General features: G+C 48.6%; 1 protein-coding gene across 1 annotated transcript; it reads right to left on the minus strand.

The window, feature by feature from the left end:
* Positions 1-630: 630 nt before the first annotated feature.
* Positions 631-15,130, minus strand: LOC110512108 (double-strand-break repair protein rad21 homolog A). Its single transcript, XM_036937853.1, has 14 exons — positions 14,951-15,130; positions 14,021-14,210; positions 13,258-13,387; positions 12,917-13,016; positions 12,484-12,590; positions 11,029-11,223; positions 10,314-10,436; positions 9,624-9,749; positions 7,469-7,692; positions 6,088-6,238; positions 3,798-3,931; positions 3,267-3,449; positions 2,136-2,216; positions 631-1,720 (listed from the first exon to the last, which is right to left on the minus strand). Exons 2-14 carry the CDS (start codon positions 14,162-14,164, stop codon positions 1,529-1,531), a joined length of 1,890 nt encoding a protein of 629 aa, XP_036793748.1. The 5' UTR covers positions 14,165-14,210; positions 14,951-15,130; the 3' UTR covers positions 631-1,528.
* Between the last annotated feature and the right edge of the window lie 5,652 nt (positions 15,131-20,782).

The following is a 20,782-nucleotide window of genomic DNA, read 5'->3' on the forward strand; positions in this document are numbered from 1 at the left end:
TTTGAACAGTCCGCTGGGCCAAGTCATTTTGAACAGTCGGCTGGACCAAGTCATTTTGAACAGTCGGCTGGACCAAGTCATTTTGAACAGTCAGCTGGGCCAAGCCATTTTGAACAGTCCGCTGGGCCAAGTCATTTTGAACAGTCAGCTGGGCCAAGTCATTTTGAACAGTCCGCTGGGCCAAGTCATTTTGAACAGTCGGCTGGGCCAAGTCATTTTGAACAGTCAGCTGGGCCAAGTCATTTTGAACAGTCCGCTGGGCCAAGTCATTTTGAACAGTCCGCTGGACCAAGTCATTTTGAACAGTCAGCTGGGCCAAGCCATTTTGAACAGTCGGCTGGGCCAAGTCATTTTGAACAGTCAGCTGGGCCAAGTCATTTTGAACAGTCCGCTGGGCCAAGTCATTTTGAACAGTTAGCTGGACCAAGTCATTTTGAACAGTCAGCTGGACCAAGCCATTTTGAACAGTCAGCTGGACCAAGTAATTTTGAACAGTTAGCTGGACCAAGTCATTTTGAACAGCTGGACCAAGCCATTTTGAACAGTCAGCTGGACCAAGTCATTGATCTTGGTTTCGGGAACAGATGCTTGATGTCATTTCACCAGACTGAACGGTTCAGAGTGTGCAAACCAAGTAATTAAAACACTTTTATTTCAAATTCTTTACAGAAGTATCACAACAGCTAGTTAACCATAAGACTTAAAAACATGGGATCGTCAACTTTCATTGAAACATGTCTAGTTTCTTTATGCAACAACAACAACAATAGCTGTGGAGGTACAAAACGCAACGGGAATAAATGGGCATTATTATACACCTAAACAATACAATTCAATGCTAGTCGTAATATAGCCAATTTATCAACAGAAATAACAAAAAAAGATGATTTTTTTTTTTTTAAAGAAAACCAGGATTTTATGTCAAGTGCAATGAGGAAGAAGTCGAGGTGAAGAGCACTTATTCCATTTCTCTCATGATATAACAGTGCCTGTAAACAGCATGTATGTAAGCATAAAAGACTAAATGTTCTTACACCATTTTTTTTGGGGGGGGGGGGGGATTCTTGATTGGAGACTAAAATTTGATGAATCTTTTGATGAATTTGACCGTTACAGAGCAGTGGGACATGTATTGTTCCAACACCCTCCCCCTCCCCCCCACCCCAAAACAAACAACTAGTGTGGTCGGAAAGCTTTACAAAATGAAGAGAAAAAAAAAGGAACTTGACAGGAAATATAAATATACTGGATAAATGCATTTCTCACTTAAAAAAACACAATACTGCATGATTCAGTTGGTGGTAGATACAGTACAATCCTTTTCAAAGTTAGCATTTAGGACACCCCCCCCAACAAAAAAAAATGCAAAAAAAAAACCTAAAACATACATAAAAATAGTGAAAAAGACATTTCCAAATGGCACCATATTCCCTATATAGTGCACTACTTTTGCCCAGAACCCTAGGAGGCTCTGGTCAAAAGTAGGGCGCTGTATAGGAACCAGTGCCATTTGGACCTCGGGCAGTGTCTAAACCAGGTGGAATCTTGGTCCGGCTGTAGCGATGATGTCACTGTAAGGCTCGGTCTGGTTGAGCTCGATGGCCTGCTGTTTCTTCAGGACCAGGAAACTGTAGAACTTGGCGGCCGCCTGCTTCTTGTTGTTGTCTCGGCACAGCTCCAACAAGCTGACCTGCTCGGCTCCCGTCTTGGCCATGACTCGCTGTAGAGAGGAGAGAACAGAGAGACAGTCACCTTACTGATCAATGGTCTGTACCAACCAGATAACAGACCGACCCAGGGGGGTCGTCCAACCAGCTAGACAACAGACCGACCCAGAGGGTTGTCCAGCTAGACAACAGACCGACCCAGGGGGGTCGTCCAGCTAGAAAACAGACCGACCCAGGGAGGTCGTCCAGCTAGATAACAGACCGACCCAGGGGGGTCGTCCAACCAGCTAGACAACAGACCATCTGATAATACCTGGTCGTAGACATCAGATATTCTCCAACGACCTGTTTTCCATTACAGCAATATTCCACATGGAAATGTAATATTCTGTACCTCTAATTTCCAACAGAACATCAGCATAGTTTGTTTGTTTACTTGAAGAAGTGAACAACAAGAGGTTTGTTTACCTGAAGGCCATGCAGCATCTGCTGGGTCCTCTTGTTCCACCTCTTCTCCTCCTGGTCCTGAGTTGGATCACCCTCCTCCTCCTGCACACACACACACACACACACACACACACACACAACACACACAACACACACAACACACACTCTCTCTGAAAACATGCAGGACCTCAAGGTGGCTGGACACAGTCCATTCATCTCCAAAGGTATCATAGATGTGTATTACCCACAGATGTAACTTTTCCATCAGGCCAGTTGAGGTCACATTGTTGACGTGTTTATCAAGCTACGGTTCAAGTTGACCCCAAGTGTGACGACATAAAAAAATATAAACATTCTTTACACATCTTCTGATCTTAACTTCTAATCAGTTATGTCACTCCATTTCCCCCCACTCTCTACCCCCCCCTCCTCCCCAACCCCCCAGGTCTCTACCCTCCTCCCCACCCCCCCAGTCTCTACCCTCCCCTCCTCCCAACCCCCCAGGTCTCTACCCCCCCTCCCCACCCCCACAATCTCTACCCTCCTCCCCAACCCCCCAGGTCTCTACCCACCCCTCCCAGTCTCTACCCACCCCTCCCCAACCCACCAGTCTCTACCCACCCCTCCCCAACCCACCAGTCTCTACCCTCCTCCCCAACCCCCCAGGTCTCTACCCCCCCCAGTCTCTACCCTCCTCCACAACCCCCCAGGTCTCTACCCCAACCCCCAGGTCTCTACCCCCCCAGTCTCTACTCCCCCCCAGTCTCTACTCCCCCCCAGTCTCTACCCCCCCCCAGTCTCTACCCTCCTCCCCAACCCCCCCAGGTCTCTACCCCACCCCCCAGGTCTCTACCCTCCTTCCCAACCCCCCAGTCTCCACCCTCCTCCCCAACCCCCCAGGTCTCTACCCCACCCCCCAGTCTCCACCCTCCTTCCCAACCCCCCAGGTCTCTACCCTCCTCCCCAGGTCTCTACCCTCCTCCCCAGGTCTCTACCCTCCTCCCCAACCCCCCAGGTCTCTACCCATCCCACCAACCCCCCAGGTCTCTACCCTCCTCCCCAACCCCCCAGGTCTCTACCCCCCACCCCCCAGGTCTCTACCCACCCCACCAACCCCCCAGGTCTCTACCCTCCTAAGTTGCCACCACTCACCTCCTCATCACTGTCATCCTTGTCCTTCTTCTCCTTGTCCAGCAGGTCCAGCTCAGGCACCAGCTGTGTGAGGTTGAGGCTCTCCTCTGGGGGCAGGTCTACCTGGGCCATGGAGAGGACCGACTGATCAGCCTGAGCTAACGAGAGGACTGAGAGATCAGCCTGAGGCTCCTGGGCTCCCATCTAAAAGGACGAGACGAGAGAGGGTTGTTGGATACACACACCAGAACAAGTCAGAGGGAAGACAAAACATCAACCATTTCATTACTGGTTGTTGAATACCTTTATTTACACCTTGCTGTCATTACTGGGGGGGGGGGGGGGGGGGGGGGTTACGCACATCGTTTAACATTATGTAAATTTAGCAGATGCTCTGATCCAGAGACTTTACTAGGTGCATCTGACTACAGTAGTTAAGACAACTAGTCACAGGAAATGGACAAAACATGAATGATTCCATTGGTGGCTGGTTGGGGGGGGGGGGGGGGGGGCTGATATCCCAGTCTCCTGAATGAAAGCAGCAGTACTCACAGGCAGGCCAGCCTCCTTGTGTTTGAGTCCGTGTGGGGTGGACGGTGGTGGCATGACAGTCTCATCCAGGGTGGTCCTACTCCCCTCCATGGCTGAGGCCTGCAGCATACTGGGTTCCTCCATGATGGTCTGGTCTGAGGAGAGAGAGACACAGGGTTGGTTTGATAATGACAGGTCTGGTCTGAGGAGAGAGAGAGAGACACAGGGTTGGTTTGATAATGACAGGTCTGGTCTGAGGAGAGAGAGAGACACAGGGTTGGTTTGATAATGACAGGTCTGGTCTGAGGAGAGAGAGAGAGAGAGAGGGTTGGTTTGATTATGACAGGTCTGGTCTGAGGAGAGAGAAGGAGAAAACCTTCTCTGGGGTTAGTATATGAGGGGTGGGACAGGGAGAAATCCTCCTCTGGGGTTAGTATATGAGGGGTGAGACAGGGAGAAAGCCTCCTCTCTGGGGTTAGTATATGAGGGGTGAGACAGCCCTCTCTGGGGTTAGTATATGAGGGGTGGGACAGCCTCCTCTCTGGGGTTAGTATATGAGGGGTGGGACAGCCTCCTCTCTGGGGTTAGTATATGAGGGGTGGGACAGCCTCCTCTCTGGGGTTAGTATATGAGGGGTGAGACAGGGAGAAAGCCTCCTCTCTGGGGTTAGTATATGAGGGGTGGGACAGCCTCCTCTCTGGGGTTAGTATATGAGGGGTGGGACAGCCTCCTCTCTGGGGTTAGTATATGAGGGGTGAGACAGCCTCCTCTCTGGGGTTAGTATATGAGGGGTGGGACAGCCTCCTCTCTGGGGTTAGTATATGAGGGGTGGGACAGCCTCCTCTCTGGGGTTAGTATATGAGGGGTGAGACAGGGAGAAAGCCTCCTCTCTGGGGTTAGTATATGAGGGGTGGGACAGCCTCCTCTCTGGGGTTAGTATATGAGGGGTGGGACAGCCTCCTCTCTGGGGTTAGTATATGAGGGGTGAGACAGCCTCCTCTCTGGGGTTAGTATATGAGGGGTGGGACAGCCTCCTCTCTGGGGTTAGTATATGAGGGGTGGGACAGCCTCCTCTCTGGGGTTAGTATATGAGGGGTGGGACAGCCTCCTCTCTGGGGTTAGTATATGAGGGGTGAGACAGCCTCCTCTCTGGGGTTAGTATATGAGGGGTGGGACAGCCTCCTCTCTGGGGTTAGTATATGAGGGGTGGGACAGCCTCCTCTCTGGGGTTAGTATATGAGGGGTGAGACAGGGAGAAAGCCTCCTCTCTGGGGTTATTATATGAGGGGTGGGACAGCCTCCTCTCTGGGGTTAGTATATGAGGGGTGGGACAGCCTCCTCTCTGGGGTTAGTATATGAGGGGTGAGACAGCCTCCTCTCTGGGGTTAGTATATGAGGGGTGAGACAGCCTCCTCTCTGGGGTTAGTATATGAGGGGTGAGACAGGGAGAAAGCCTCCTCTCTGGGGTTAGTATATGAGGGATGGGACAGCCTCCTCTCTGGGGTTAGTATATGAGGGGTGAGACAGGGAGAAAGCCTCCTCTCTGGGGTTAGTATATGAGGGGTGGGACAGCCTCCTCTCTGGGGTTAGTATATGAGGGGTGAGACGGCCTCCTCTCTGGGGTTAGTATATGAGGGGTGAGACAGCCTCCTCTCTGGGGTTAGTATATGAGGGGTGAGACAGCCTCCTCTCTGGGGTTAGTATATGAGGGGTGAGACAGGGAGAAAGCCTCCTCTCTGGGGTTAGTATATGAGGGGTGGGACAGCCTCCTCTCTGGGGTTAGTATATGAGGGGTGAGACAGCCTCCTCTCTGGGGTTAGTATATGAGGGGTGAGACAGGGAGAAAGCCTCCTCTCTGGGGTTAGTATATGAGGGGTGGGACAGCCTCCTCTCTGGGGTTAGTATATGAGGGGTGGGACAGCCTCCTCTCTGGGGTTAGTATATGAGGGGTGGGACAGCCTCCTCTCTGGGGTTAGTATATGAGGGGTGGGACAGCCTCCTCTCTGGGGTTAGTATATGAGGGGTGGGACAGCCTCCTCTCTGGGGTTAGTATATGAGGGGTGGGACAGCCTCCTCTCTGGGGTTAGTATATGAGGGATGGGACAGCCTCCTCTCTGGGGTTAGTATATGAGGGGTGGGACAGGGAGAAAGCCTCCTCTGGGGTTAGTATATGAGGGGTGGGACAGCCTCCTCTCTGGGGTTAGTATATGAGGGGTGAGACAGCCTCCTCTCTGGGGTTAGTATATCAGGGGTGAGACAGCCTCCTCTCTGGGGTTAGTATATGAGGGGTGGGAGGCTGAAGGAAACTTACCAATAACGTCCCTGCCAGACAGAGCCTCCTCTCTGGGCACCTCGGGGTTCTCCAGGTCCTTCAGGAACTCATCCAGACTATCAGCCTCTCCTCCCTTCCTCCTCTTCCTCATCTCATCGGGCACCAGAGGAGTCAGGCAGCGCGTGAACATCTGACAACACAGGACATATTTCAGTTAAAACCCATTCAACTCCGGTCGTCCCAGAGGGACAGTTAATGAGATCTCCGACACGTTCACCCCCTCCAGACTAAAGCTGCGTGCCCACCCCCTCCAGACTAAAGCTGCGTGCCCACCCCCTCCAGACTAAAGCTGCGTGTCCACCCCCTCCAGACTAAAGCTGCGTGTCCACCCCCTCCAGACTAAAGCTGCGTGTCCACCCCCTCCAGACTAAAGCTGCGTGTCCACCCCCTCCAGACTAAAGCTGCGTGGCCACCCCCTCCAGACTAAAGCTGCGTGTCCACCCCCTCCAGACTAAAGCTGCGTGTCCACCCCCTCCAGACTAAAGCTGCGTGTCCACCCCCTCCAGACTAAAGCTGCGTGTCCACCCCCTCCAGACTAAAGCTGCGTGTCCACCCCCTCCAGACTAAAGCTGCGTGTCCACCCCCTCCAGACTAAAGCTGCGTGTCCACCCCCTCCAGACTAAAGCTGCGTGTCCACCCCCTCCAGACTAAAGCTGCGTGTCCACCCCCTCCAGACTAAAGCTGCGTGTCCACCCCCTCCAGACTAAAGCTGCGTGTCCACCCCCTCCAGACTAAAGCTGCGTGTCCACCCCCTCCAGACTAAAGCTGCGTGTCCACCCCCTCCAGACTAAAGCTGCGTGTCCACCCCCCCCAGACTAAAGCTGCGTGTCCACCCCCCCCAGACTAAAGCTGCGTGTCCACCCCCTCCAGACTAAAGCTGCGTGTCCACCCCCTCCAGACTAAAGCTGCGTGTCCACCCCCTCCAGACTAAAGCTGCGTGTCCACCCCCTCCAGACTAAAGCTGCGTGTCCACCCCCTCCAGACTAAAGCTGCGTGTCCACCCCCCCCAGACTAAAGCTGCGTGTCCACCCCCCCCAGACTAAAGCTGCGTGTCCACCCCCCCAGACTAAAGCTGCGTGTCCACCCCCCCAGACTAAAGCTGCGTGTCCACCCCCTCCAGACTAAAGCTGCGTGTCCACCCCCTCCAGACTAAAGCTGCGTGTCCACCCCCTTCAGACAAGCTGACTCATCTATATCTAGTGAGATACAAGCTGAAAGGTAAATGGTTTCATGCATCTTAGTCGGTAACTGCAACTTCAAAAGGCCATTGTTCACGTCTGTGTGTGTGTGTGTGTGTGTGTGTGTTCACGTCTGTGTGTGTGTGTTCACGTCTGTGTGTTGATCTCCTCCTGTCTCTTACCTTCAGCAGTTTGCTGTTCCAGAGCGGCTGTGCGGGGAGAGAGAAGAGTTTCTCCACTCCTCCGGTCTCTTTCCACATCATCAGCTTCTTGGTGGGAGGGGCCAGGTCCAACGTGGTCACGATGTCCGAGTAGTCGCTGAGCTGGGCGCGGATCGACTTACTGTCCAGCTCCTTCAGGTTGTCGACAATCAGCTTCCTCTTCCTCTTCGCCTTGGTCTCTTTCACTGGACAGAGAAGTGTGGATGTCATTCTCGTTCACTAGACAGAAGTGTGGATGTCATTCTCGTTCACTAGACAGAAGTGTGGATGTCATTTTCGTTCACTAGACAGAAGTGTGGATGTCATTCTCTGACACTAGACAGAAGTGTGGATGTCATTCTCGTTCACTAGACCGAAGTGTGGATGTCATTTTCCCACAAAAAACCCTATTTCTTTAACATTTGGTTTGTTCCGCCACAGAGCGAGACGTTTGATAGGTTAGCTGAAACATTGGCAGAATAAAGAAGGTGATTCTTCGCCAGCAGGGGGCAGGTGTTTATTTCCGGGTTTCGTACGCAGACTGGAGTCAATCTAAGAAAGAGCGATTCTTCAAAAGCTCAAGTCCCCGTGGTGTCAATGTTCAACAATATCAATCAACTCTGTGTCGGCATTTCATTCCAGAGGCAACTCAAGTTATTCTCTTAGTTCCCGACAAGCGGAGACAACTGAAGTTATTCTCTTAGTTCCCGACAAGCGGAGACAACTGAAGTTATTCTCTTAGTTCCCGACAAGCGGAGACAACTGAAGTTATTCTCTTAGTTCCCGACAAGCGGAGACAACTGAAGTTATTCTCTTAGTTCCCGACAAGCGGAGACAACTGAAGTTATTCTCTTAGTTCCCGACAAGCGGAGACAACTGAAGTTATTCTCTTAGTTCCAGACAAGCTGAGACAACTGAAGTTATTCTCTTAGTTCCAGACAAGCGGAGACAACTCAAGTTATTCTCTTAGTTCCCGACAAGCGGAGACAACTGAAGTGTTTTTCATTGTGTTTTTACAGAACTAGAGATTAAAAGTTCCCAACACCGCTTTGCTGGGAAGAAGGATTTGTTTGCATATTTTTGATACTGAAATGTAAATCGGATATTCAACCAAAACCTAATATTAAATAAAGGGAACCAGAGTTTAGAAATAAATAAAATATATACATATTTTTTTTACACTAACAAAGTTATTCAACACCCAATTCCCCGGTGAAAAAGTAATTGCCTCCTTACAACTCAAGAAAACTTCAAATTTTAACCGTTTTCAACCAAACACTGCATTCCACAGTAAGAAACGTATACCAACGGTCAAGCATGGTGGCGGTAGTGTGGGTCAGGGTGTCGGGGGCTAGGGTCAGTTTGTTATATCTGGAGTACTTCTCCTGTCCTATTCGGTGTCCTGTGTGAATTTATGTGTGCTCTCTCTAATTCTCTCTCTCTCTCTCTCTCAGAGGACCTGAGCCCTAGGACCATGCCCCAGGACTACCTGACATGATGACTCCTTGCTGTCCCCAGTCCACCTGGCCGTGCTGCTGCTCCAGTTTCAACTGTTCTGCCTTATTATTATTCGACCATGCTGGTCATTTATGAACATTTGAACATCTTGGCCATGTTCTGTTATAATCTCCACCCGGCACAGCCAGAAGAGGACTGGCCACCCCTCATAGCCTGGTTCCTCTCTAGGTTTTGGCCTTTCTAGGGAGTTTTTCCTAGCCACCGTGCTTCTACACCTGCATTGCTTGCTGTTTGGGGTTTTAGGCTGGGTTTCTGTACAGCACTTTGAGATATCAGCTGATGTACGAAGGGCTATGTAAATAAATTTGATTTTGATGGTTTTGTGGATGCTTTGCTGCCTCAGGACCTGGACGACTTGCCTTAATAGAAGGAACCATTAATTAATTATCCTCTGTACCAGAGAGTTCTAGAATGTCTCTGTACCAGAGAGTTCTAGAATGTCTCTGTACCAGAGAGTTCTAGAATGTCTCTGTACCAGAGAGTTCTAGAATGGCTCTGTACCAGAGAGTTCTAGAATGGCTCTGTACCAGAGAGTTCTAGAATGTCTCTGTACCAGCGAGAGAAGAGAAGTGTTATTGGTCGTGTTTCTACACTATTCTGACAGAGTCGAGCTGCTCACCAGTGATGTCGATGGGCTCCAAGGCAAAAGCCTCTTCCTCATTGTGGACCAGAGTGGTCTGTTCCGTCTGGTCCTGCATGGCCGGCAGGGGCTCGACTGGGCCGGAGTCGGGACTGTCTGGACCCGCTGTGGGACAACAACACATCTTAATGCACACAGTAGGAGTGATGACAGCAGTAATTATCTTCTAGGTTATTTTAATGGTGTCTTGGTTAAGTCGATAATAACAAGCTTCTAGGTCGTTCTAATGGTATCATGGTTAAGTCGATAATAACAAGCTTCTAGGTCGTTCTAATGGTGTCAAGGTTAAGTCGATAATAACAAGCTTCTAGGTCGTTTTAATGGCGTCAAGGTTAAGTCGATAATAAGAAGTTTCTAGGTCGTTTTAATGGTGTCAAGGTTAAGTCGACAATAACAAGCTTCTAGGTCGTTTTAAATGGTGAATTGTTATCGATTAACCAAACACACAAGCTTGTGATCCGGGTAGTGTTCAGTAGGGAGAAAACGTTTGAGAAACAGGGAGATTACAACCTGAACTTGTCAAATGAGAACACAGGTGTTTTGTTTTCTGCTGGGAAATGTATTTGCTACGGTACGCCCTAATGAACAACACACTGACACGTTATCCCAGAAAGAGAGACAGATCAACAGATTTTAAAATGACCACATCGGTCTGGGTAATGAACGCACGTGACTGTAGGTTGTCGAAGTCGTCCTCATCGTCTCCATGGTCTGGGGGAATCACGCTCTCTGTGATGGCTGGAGGGTCGTCAAATATACCACCCCCATCCTCCTGGGACAGTAGTTTATCCACTGGACAAACGAGACAACACACAGTTCAGGCTCCGGGACAAACCATTTGGGGAGAGGGGGGGGTGATAACACTGACTGCCGTCAACACATCACTCTGAATTTAGAATAGTACTATATTAATCCTTCACACAAACACACAGCTTAGAGCACAGAGACAGTCAACGCTATGGGGCGGTCCCCCCCCCCCCCCTCCCAGCACCACCCCCCAGTATTCCCGTCCCTCCCAGCACCCCCCCCCCCCTCCTCCTACCCAGCATTTCCCCCCCTCCCATCCCCCTACCCAGCATTTCCCCCCCTCCCATCCCCCTACCCAGCATTTCCCCCCCTCCCATCCCCCTACCCAGCATTTCCCCCCCTCCCATCCCCCTACCCAGCATTTCCCCCCCTCCCATCCCCCTACCCAGCATTCCCCCCCCCCCCATCCTCCTACCCAGCATTTCCCCCCCTCCTACCCAGCATTTCCCCCCCTCCTACCCAGCATTTCCCCCCCTCCATCCTCCTACCCAGCATTTCCCCCCCTCCCAGCACCCTCCCACCCAGCATTTCCCTCCATCCCAGCACCCTCCCCCCTCCATCCCAGCACCCTCCCTACCCAGCATTCCTCCTTCGTTGTTCTCCATGGTGTCTCCAAAGTCGTCGTACTCCAGGTGGTTGGACTTGTCCGGCAGGTGAGCAGGCCCAGGCTCTGCCTCCAGCAGCAGATTGGAGGCTGTCGCTCCATGGATGATGTCCTCTTCAAAGCCTCCCTCTACCCTCATCATCTCACGGTCATCCATGCCAAAGTCAGCTGGGAGCGCGGGAGGGACACAGAGGGTTGTTACAATACATGGAAAGCCAATGGCAAAGAGATGGGATCTAAGGTAATATTCATGAGAAGGTCTGATTCTAACTAATCTAAGTAATCTAGTTAGCATTATGAGAATGTCTCCAGCTAGGTAATCTAGTTAGCATTATGAGAATATGTCTCCAGCTAAGTAATCTAGTTAGCATTGAGAATGTGTCTCCAGCTAGGTAATCTAGTTAGCATAATGAGAATGTGTCTCCAGCTAGGTAATCTAGTTAGCATAATGAGAATGTGTCTCCAGCTAGGTAATCTAGTTAGCATAATGAGAATGTGTCTCCAGCTAGGTAATCCAGTTAGCATAATGAGAATATGTCTCCAGCTAAGTAATCTAGTTAGCATAATGAGAATGTGTCTCCAGCTAGGTAATCTAGTTAGCATAATGATAATATGTCTCCAGCTAGGTAATCTAGTTAGCATTATGAGAATATGTCTCCAGCTAGGTAATCTAGTTAGTATTGAGAACGTATGACTTAGTTTTAGATTTGCATATTCATGAACCAGTTTGGTTTTTACAGGGGAAATGCAATGTTGTGTATTATGAACATGACTTGCTGTTGCATATTCAGTAGCGATCCAAAACCCAGTTAAAGAGATTATCAGGTACTTTGTATACTTTTCAGCCAGTAGTTCTGAAAGTAGCACACGAGCCAAAAGCGGCCCACAAAAATTTGCATAATACATCACACACACGTGCTGATATGTGCACCACGTCGTTGCTCTCTCTCTCTCTCTCTGCTGTGTCCACTGGGCCGTTGAGCCCGCCCTGGATATCGCTGGGCAGGCCTCTGGCTAGCTGTCACTCAAATGGGAGGAGCTGAAGCTCATTGGCTAGAACTAAAATTGCTAGGGGGCTGGCCCACATGGGGGAGATGTGCCATGCCAAATGTACCTTACAGTTAAAAAAAAAAAAAAAAATTAAATAAAAAAAATATTTAAAAAGTTGCTTTGAAACTTGGGATTTCACAGCTAATTGAGGTATGAGTAATTCTGCTCATAGATTATGCAAAATGGGAGGAGCTGAAGCTCATTGGCTAGAACTAAAATTGCTAGGTGGCTGACCGGCCCACGTGGGGGAGATGTAAACTCCACGTTGACATCAAGCCAAAGACGGGAGTTGAAATAAATATACACACTTTCTTGGTCGCCAAAAATACCGGAGCACGTCGAACAAAAAGCCAGGAATATTGACAGACAGCCCCTTACCAAAGTCATTGTCCTGCATGAGGCTGAGGTTCCCCACCTCCTCCCTCATGGTGATCTCCTCCACTCTGCTCTGGTTCAGGGTGAACTGCTGGGCGACGTCTATGTCGCTGTGGAAACAACCGGAAGTGTCAACGTTATAGCGCTGCATAATCACCCGTTCCTTATGTCAGATAGCCGAGTACAATCTGTATTTGGTTAGGAAGGGACAGGGGTCTCCTAAAATTAGGAGAATACTTGTTAGGTGATTTGCATCCTCATTAGTTGCCTGTTACAAAAGCAACAGTCCTCTTCCTGGGAGGGCTGTGTAGGGTTGTATTGGGAGGGAACTTCCTCCATAGACACACATACACACATATACATATACACACATATACATATACACACATATACATATACACACACATACACACATATATATATATACATGACTTACTCAAGGTCAGGTAAGGGTTGGTCAAAGTCGTGGAAATCCTCCGGCAGGGTGATAGCGTTGTAGGCAGCCTCTCTGTTCTCCTCTGGCAGATCCACCACACCTGGGGGGCAGCCAGACAGAGTGGTGAGCAAATAAACAAACAAAAAAATCAGTAAGACTAGGATCACCAGCCGCTCAAACTCCTGATCTCCTCAAGTTTAGTCCTAGTCAAGTACCTGGTCTGAAAGCCACATTGATTAACCTTATTCCTAGTCCCATAAGACCCTAGCTACATACCTGGTTTGAAAGCCATCTTGATTAAGTTTATTTCCTAGTCCCATAATAAGAGCCAAGCTACGCACCTGGTCTGAAAGCCATCTTGATCTTGATGAAGGCTTCATTACAGTCAGCCAGGAGGTACTTGGCCTTCCTGTTGTAGATCCTCACCACACCGAGCAGGAGGTGACCTGAGGTCCTCAGCGCCATCTTCACCTAGGGGGAGGAGACAGAACCATGGGTGTATTCAGTGTGGTGAAATGTTCTGAACGCAGTTGATACAGAATGAAGAGAGACGATATGATTCCCTATTCTATCTGACAATCATTTCTGGTCTACAAGAATAGACTTCTAGTTTGAACGTTGCGTAACGATGTGCCCTCCTGACCAGGTCCCATGGATCACATCAGGGAGGAGACGTCATAGGTAACATTACATCATCATCGGCCGAAGAACAGTCGACCGCAAGCATCACCCAGTAGCTGTGGTCACTACCAAGGTATGTTACTTGATGTGGGTAACATGCATGCAGTCTCAGTCAATCGGCCTGGTTCTAATCTGGTCACTACCAAGGTATGTTACTTGATGTGGGTAACATGCATGCTGCCTCAGTCAATCGGCCTGGTTCTAATCTGGTCACTACCTAGTTCCATCATTAGACCCATACCTACTTCTTCCACACGTAGATCTGAAACTATTGGATTGGGCAATGCGGAAATAAGGTTAGCCAATGGGATGTCTAATGAACGGCCAAGGGATGAGACTGACTTCTCAGACTGGGTCTTCATTGTGTAAGGGCATTCAACAGAGACATGAATCATGATATCTGCTAGCCAGGTCTCCGCTTACCTTGGGGCAGATAATGCTCTCCACACTGCTCTCTAGGTTACATTCAAACACATGAGCCTTGGTCAGCTTCTTGTCCCAGTGGGCCGCTAGCCAGATCTTGGCCAGAGGCCCACGTTTGGACAGGACAAAGTGGGCGTAGAACATTGCCCCGGTTGGTTGCTAGCTCTTGAAGAACCGGGGGTCAGAGCACCTGGAATAGAGAAATACGTATTTCAACGCTTTATGGTATGTGAAATAGCAACTTTCTCTAAATGTTTAGGTAGCTAAGCTTTTGGGAAGAAAATTCTACATGCAAAATAGACGGTAGTTGTAGCTAATATCAACGAATAAAATGTGTAGTTTTGGATTGAAAATACTTCTCATTCACGACTCTTTTGGCTTTTTGGATGATAGGAGACCAATAATCAGAAATATCTGCCTTGCAATCTAATAAATAACTTAGGGTAGCTAATTATTGTACTGGTTGAAACGGGATTTATATAGTTAGCAGCTCATATTCAAGTACTGGTGGACTTGCGAGTTAAAAGTTGTCCGGAAAAAAAATCTACTACTTGGGGCTTTGATTGAACATGGCTAGGCTAGCATGCTAACATGCTAGCTCACGTTAACTGTTCAGTTAGCAAGAGAGCTAGTTAGCTAGCTTGAAATCCTAGGAACATATATCAAAGTAAACAAAATAAGAAGAGAAGCATGATAATACATCATCCTAATTGATCATAATTGTGGGATGCATCATTTCACGCTAACTAGCGACGGTGCTGAGCGTGCGTGCATTAACTGCAAACACTTTTTCCCCCCCGGTAGCGGTTAGCAGGCGCGCTAGTTGGTAGGAGGGCCCCGGTACAGAAAGCATCGGCGTGCACGCTAATTTCTCATCACAAAACTCACAAATCATTTTTTTTTTCATAAAGTAAAATATATTTAACTTACCGATTGTACCCCCCCTTTCAAAATAAATATCAATGATTATGCAATTACTCCCAGCGATTGTCTCTTCCTGTTGTACTCATGAAAAGAGTCAAGATGGCGCCAGTAGACTTCCTCCCGCTCAGTGTCCTTTTAAAATCAGCAGGATGTTTACAGCCCGAAACATGGCGAAGGGAGGAGTCTGCTCGTGTTGACAGCCAGCTGCAAATGGCAAATGCATTGACCAATGATAGCGGGCGAGATTGTTTAAATTCGATTATTGCAAAAATAAAATAAAATATGCAATCTGATTAATTCAAGTGTGTTTGTTGTGTACGAAATGTGTATGCACTATCTACTGTAAAATCGCTCTGGATAACAGACAAAAAAATGTATGTGTGTGAAAGATAGAGATGCTTTGCTCCTGAGCCAGACTTTAAAATGTGCGGATTCGATTAGCCAAGGGGCACCAGTCTATGGCCCGTGACTTGAACGGGCAAAAGTAAATGTAATAAATGTTTATAAATGTCTCATGCGCCGACCGTGAAATGCTTATGTACAAGCCCTTTCCCAACAATGCAGAGTTAAAAAGTAAAAACAATGAGCAGAAAAGGTAGCAGTAACACAATAAAATAACAATAATTAGACTATACAAGGAGTACCAGTCACTGTGCAGTGATACCAGGTAGTAATGAGACTACATACAAGGAGTACCAGTCACTGTGCAGGGGTACCAGGTAGTAATGAGACTATATACAAGGAGTACAGAGTCACTGTGCAGGGGTACCAGGTAGTAATGAGACTATATACAAGGAGTACCAGTCACTGTGCAGTGATACCAGGTAGTAATGAGACTATATACAAGGAGTACCTGTCACTGTGCAGGGGTACCAGGTAGTAATTAGACTATACAAGGAGTACCAGTCACTGTGCAGGGGTACCAGGTAGTAATGAGATACAAGGAGTACCAGTACAGAGTCACTGTGCAGGGGTACCAGGTAGTAATGAGACTATATACAAGGAGTACCAGGACAGAGTCACTGTGCAGGGGTACCAGGTAGTAATGAGACTATATACAAGGAGTACCAGGACAGAGTCACTGTGCAGGGGTACCAGGTAGTAATGAGACTATATACAAGGAGTAGAGTCACGGTGCAGGGGTACCAGGTAGTAATGAGACTATATACAAGGAGTACAGAGTCACTGTGCAGGGGTACCAGGTAGTAATTAGACTATATACAAGGAGTACCTGTCACTGTGCAGGGGTACCAGGTAGTAATTAGACTATACAATGAGTACCAGGTAGTAATGAGATACAAGGAGTACCAGTCACTGTGCAGGGGTACCAGGTAGTAATGAGACTATATACAAGGAGTACCTGTCACTGTGCAGGGGTACCAGGTAGTAATGAGATACAAGGAGTACCAGGACAGAGTCACTGTGCAGGGTTCTGAGGTAGTTGTGGTAATATGTACAACTAGGTAGGGGTAAAAGTGACTAGGCAATCAGGATAGATAATGAACAGAGTAGCAGCAGCATGTGAGAGAGTGAAAGAGTGTCTATGTGTGTGTGTGTGTGTGTGTGTGTGTGTGTGTGTGTGTGTGTGTGTGTGTGTGTGTGTGTGTGTGTGTGTGTGTGTGTGTGTGTGTGTGTGTGTGTGTGTGTGTGTGTGTGTGTGTGTGTGTGTGTGTGTGTGTGTGTGTGTGTGTGTGTGTGTGTGTGTGTGTGTGTGTGTATGTGGCATCAATATGCGTGTGTGTGTGTGTCAGAGCGTGGCGCTTGCAACACCAGGGTTGTGGGTTCGATTCCTACCGAGGACAATTATAAAGATGTATGCATTCAATACTGTAAAACGCTAATACGTTTGTTTCATCACAAAACCGGAGAGGAATATCTGTCCGGTGAAGTCCACATTCAAGCAAGTTAACGTTTTCAATAGTTTGTTAAACAATCACTGATTTGTTACCGCAAGTCAGCACCAAGACAACAGGCGCACGCACTGCCTCCGCTATTCCAGCACCATATCCATTTAAACATCATCAAATCAACAAGGCTATATATACTTAGTTTAATACACTGAAAACAAACGTAAAGATTCCAAAAAACAATTGAGTCCAATCAATGTTGCTAAATATCACGTGGCTGTCCGTGGTACTGATTATTGACGCACAGAAGTAAAACCGTTTACTCTCCATAGTTACTTGTCGACGAGTTGGACGCCAATCCTTCTCTCTTTCATGTTGCCAAAACGGTCTATGGCTCTGTCATACAGTATGCTTTAAGTTTCTGTTTTCATAGGCTACCTAGCTAAAATGCTTGCTAGCCTACCTTCATCGCATGGACAACATATGAACCAGCTAAGTTAACTCGCTAGTTAATTTGAGCCTACTAAGACAACATCCAGGATAAATATTGAACTTCAATCGTCTCAGGCCGGTGGCACAACATATGCATTTATGGTGAGATCCGAATCACCGTCATATTCATTGACCTGTACAGATAATTAAGTCAAAACCACAAATCTAAATCCACATCTCAATCGATGGTTTAGAAAATTACGTAAATAATTGAGATATAGGATGGCTGAAAAAGGTTATTTATTCAGGTGAGAGAGGGAGTGGGCCAAAATGACAATATTCCCCCTAATGAGTTCAGACAAAGGTCAAACATTCCAGATGAACGAATTACAGTGCTTCTGTGGATCCCAGCCTCCCCCCACACACCTGGTTATTGATACAGTAATAATGGATCCCAGCCTCCCCACACACCTGGTTATTGATACAGTAATAGTGGATCCCAGCCTCCCCACACACCTGGTTATTGATACAGTAATAGTGGATCCCAGCCTCCCCACACACCCGGTTATTGATACAGTAATAGTGGATCACAGCCTCCCCACACACCTGGTTATTGATACAGTAATAGTGGATCCCAGCCTCCCCACACACCTGGTTATTGATACAGTAATAGTGGATCCCAGCCTCCCCACACACCTGGTTATTGATACAGTAATAGTGGATCACAGCCTCCCACACACCTGGTTATTGATACAGTAATAGTGGATCACAGCCTCCCCACACACCTGGTTATTGATACAGTAATAGTGGATCCCAGCCTCCCCACACACCTGGTTATTGATACAGTAATAGTGGATCACAGCCTCCCCACACACCTGGTTATTGATACAGTAATAGTGGATCCCAGCCTCCCCACACACCTGGTTATTGATACAGTAATAGTGGATCCCAGCCTCCCCACACACCTGGTTATTGATACAGTAATAGTGGATCACAGCCTCCCCACACACCTGGTTATTGATACAGTAGCTCTGTACAAGAGGATCCAGACTGCTGACTGCAACATGGCAACTGGGACTAAATCCTCGGGTCTCACTAGCTCTGTACAAGAGGATCCAGACTGCTGACTGCAACATGGGGACTGAGGCTAAATCCTCTGGTCTCACTATCTCTGTACAAGAGGATCCAGACTGCTGACTGCAACATGGCGACTAGGACTAAATCCTCTGGTCTCACTAGCTCTGTACAAGAGGATCCAGACCGCTGACCTCAACGTGGTGACTGAGACTAAATCCTCTGGTCTCACTAGGTCTGTACAAGAGGATCCAGACTGCTGACTGCAACATGGCGACTAGGACTAAATCCTCTGGTCTCACTAGCTCTGTACAAGAGGATCCAGACTGCTGACTGCAACATGGCGACTGAGGCTAAATCCTCTGGTCTCACTAGCTCTGTACTAGAGGATCCAGACTGCTGACTGCAACATGGTGACTGAGGCTAAATCCCCGGGTCTCACTAGCTCTGTACAAGAGGACCCAGACTGGTGACTGCAACATGGCGACTGAGGCTAAATCCTCTTCTTACATTACTGTAACCACAGATGGAGACAGTGAACCTTCACACAGTAACCAATTCTGTAATAGGTATCTCACGACTCCGTACATATTCATGGAGTAATCACAATCACACCAGCTCCTCTGCGGTTGTAAAACAGGATGTCTGAGGGCTTCCCTGTTCTACTGTGGAGCAGGGCTTCCCTATTCTACTGTGGTCAGGGCTTCCCTATTCTACTGTGGAGCAGGGCTTCCCCGTTCTACTGTGGAGCAGGGCTTCCCTATTCTACTGTGGTCAGGGCTTCCCTATTCTACTGTGGGTCAGGGCTTCCCTGTTCTACTGTGGTCAGGGCTTCCCTATTCTACTGTGGTCAGGGCTTCCCTATTCTACTGTGGTCAGGGCTTCCCTGTTCTACTGTGGGTCAGGGCTTCCCTATTCGACTGTGGGTCAGGGCTTCCCTATTCGACTGTGGTCAGGGCTTCCCTATTCTACTGTGGGTCAGGGCTTCCCTATTCTACTGTGGGTCAGGGCTTCCCTATTCTACTGTGGTCAGGACTTCCCTATTCTACTGTGGTCAGGGCTTCCCTATTCTACTGTGGTCAGGGCTTCTCTATTCTACTGTGGATCAGGGCTTCCCTATACTACTGTGGATCAGGGCTTCCCTATTCTACTGTGGTCAGGGCTTCCCTATTCTACTGTGGGTCAGGAGTTCCCTATTCTACAGTGGGTCAGGGCTTCCCTATTCTACAGTGGGTCAGGGCTTCCCTATTCTACTGTGGATCAGGGCTTCCCTATTCTACTGTGGGTCAGGGCTTCCCTATTCTACTGTGGGTCAGGGCTTCCCTATTCTACTGTGGTCAGGGCTTCCCTATTCTACTGTGGTCAGGGCTTCCCTATTCTACTGTGGTCAGGGCTTCCCTATTCTACTGTGGGTCAGGGCTTCCCTATTCTACTGTGGTCAGGGCTTCCCTATTCTACTGTGGGTCAGGTCTTCTCTATTCTACTGTGGTCAGGGCTTCTCTATTCTACTGTGGTCAGGGCTTCCCTATTCTACTGTGGGTCAGGGCTTATCTATTCTACTGTGGTCAGGGCTTCCCTATTCTACTGTGGGTCAGGGCTTCTCTATTCTACTGTGGTCAGGGCTTCCCTATTCTACTGTGGTCAGGGCTTCTCTATTCTACTGTGGGTCAGGGCTTCTCTATTCTACTGTGGGTCAGGGCTTCTCTATTCTACTGTGGGTCAGGGCTTCTCTATTCTACTGTGGGGCAGGGCTTCTCTATTCTACTGTTGGTCAGGGCTTCTCTATTCTACTGTGGGTCAGGGCTTCCCTATTCTACTGTGGTCAGGGCTTCTCTATTCTACTGTGGGTCAGGGCTTCTCTATTCTACTGTGGGTCAAGGCTTCTCTATTCTACTGTGGGTCAGGGCTTCCCTATTCTACTGTGGTCAGGGCTTCTCTATTCTACTGTGGTCAGGGCTTCTCTATTCTACTGTGGGTCAGGGCTTCTCTATTCTACTGTGGTCAGGGCTTCCCTATTCTACTGTGGGTCAGGGCTTCTCTATTCTACTGTGGGTCAGGGCTTCTCTATTCTACTGTGGGTCAGGGCTTCTCTATTCTACTGTGGTCAGGGCTTCCCTATTCTACTGTGGTCAGGGCTTCCCTATTCTACTGTGGGTCAGGGCTTCTCTATTCTACTGTGGGTCAGGGCTTCCCTATTCTACTGTGGGTCAGGGCTTCTCTATTCTACTGTGGTCAGGGCTTCTCTATTCTACTGTGGGTCAGGTCTTCTCTATTCTACTGTGGTCAGGGCTTCCCTATTCTACTGTGGTCAGGGCTTCCCTATTCTACTGTGGGTCAGGGCTTCCCTATTCTACTGTGGGTCAGGGCTTCTCTATTCTACTGTGGTCAGGGCTTCCCTATTCTACTGTGGTCAGGGCTTCCCTATTCTACTGTGGGTCAGGGCTTCTCTATTCTACTGTGGGTCAGGTCTTCTCTATTCTACTGT

The sequence above is a fragment of the Oncorhynchus mykiss genome, chromosome 2 (assembly GCF_013265735.2).
Source record: "Oncorhynchus mykiss isolate Arlee chromosome 2, USDA_OmykA_1.1, whole genome shotgun sequence".
NCBI lineage: Eukaryota > Metazoa > Chordata > Actinopteri > Salmoniformes > Salmonidae > Oncorhynchus > Oncorhynchus mykiss.

What these genes read in the sequence shown, in the direction of transcription:
- LOC110512108 (XM_036937853.1), bottom strand. Translation starts at nt 14,164, where the DNA reads ATGTTCTACGCCCACTTTGTCCTGTCCAAACGTGGGCCTCTGGCCAAG. An exon ending in CAAGATGGCTTTCAGACCAG is followed by an intron (nt 13,017 to 13,257) that starts GTGCGTAGCTTG and finishes GCTGCCCCCCAG; the next exon opens with GTGTGGTGGATCTGCCAGAG. An exon ending in GGAACAGCAAACTGCTGAAG is followed by an intron (nt 6,239 to 7,468) that starts GTAAGAGACAGG and finishes CTGTGTTGTCAG; the next exon opens with ATGTTCACGCGCTGCCTGAC.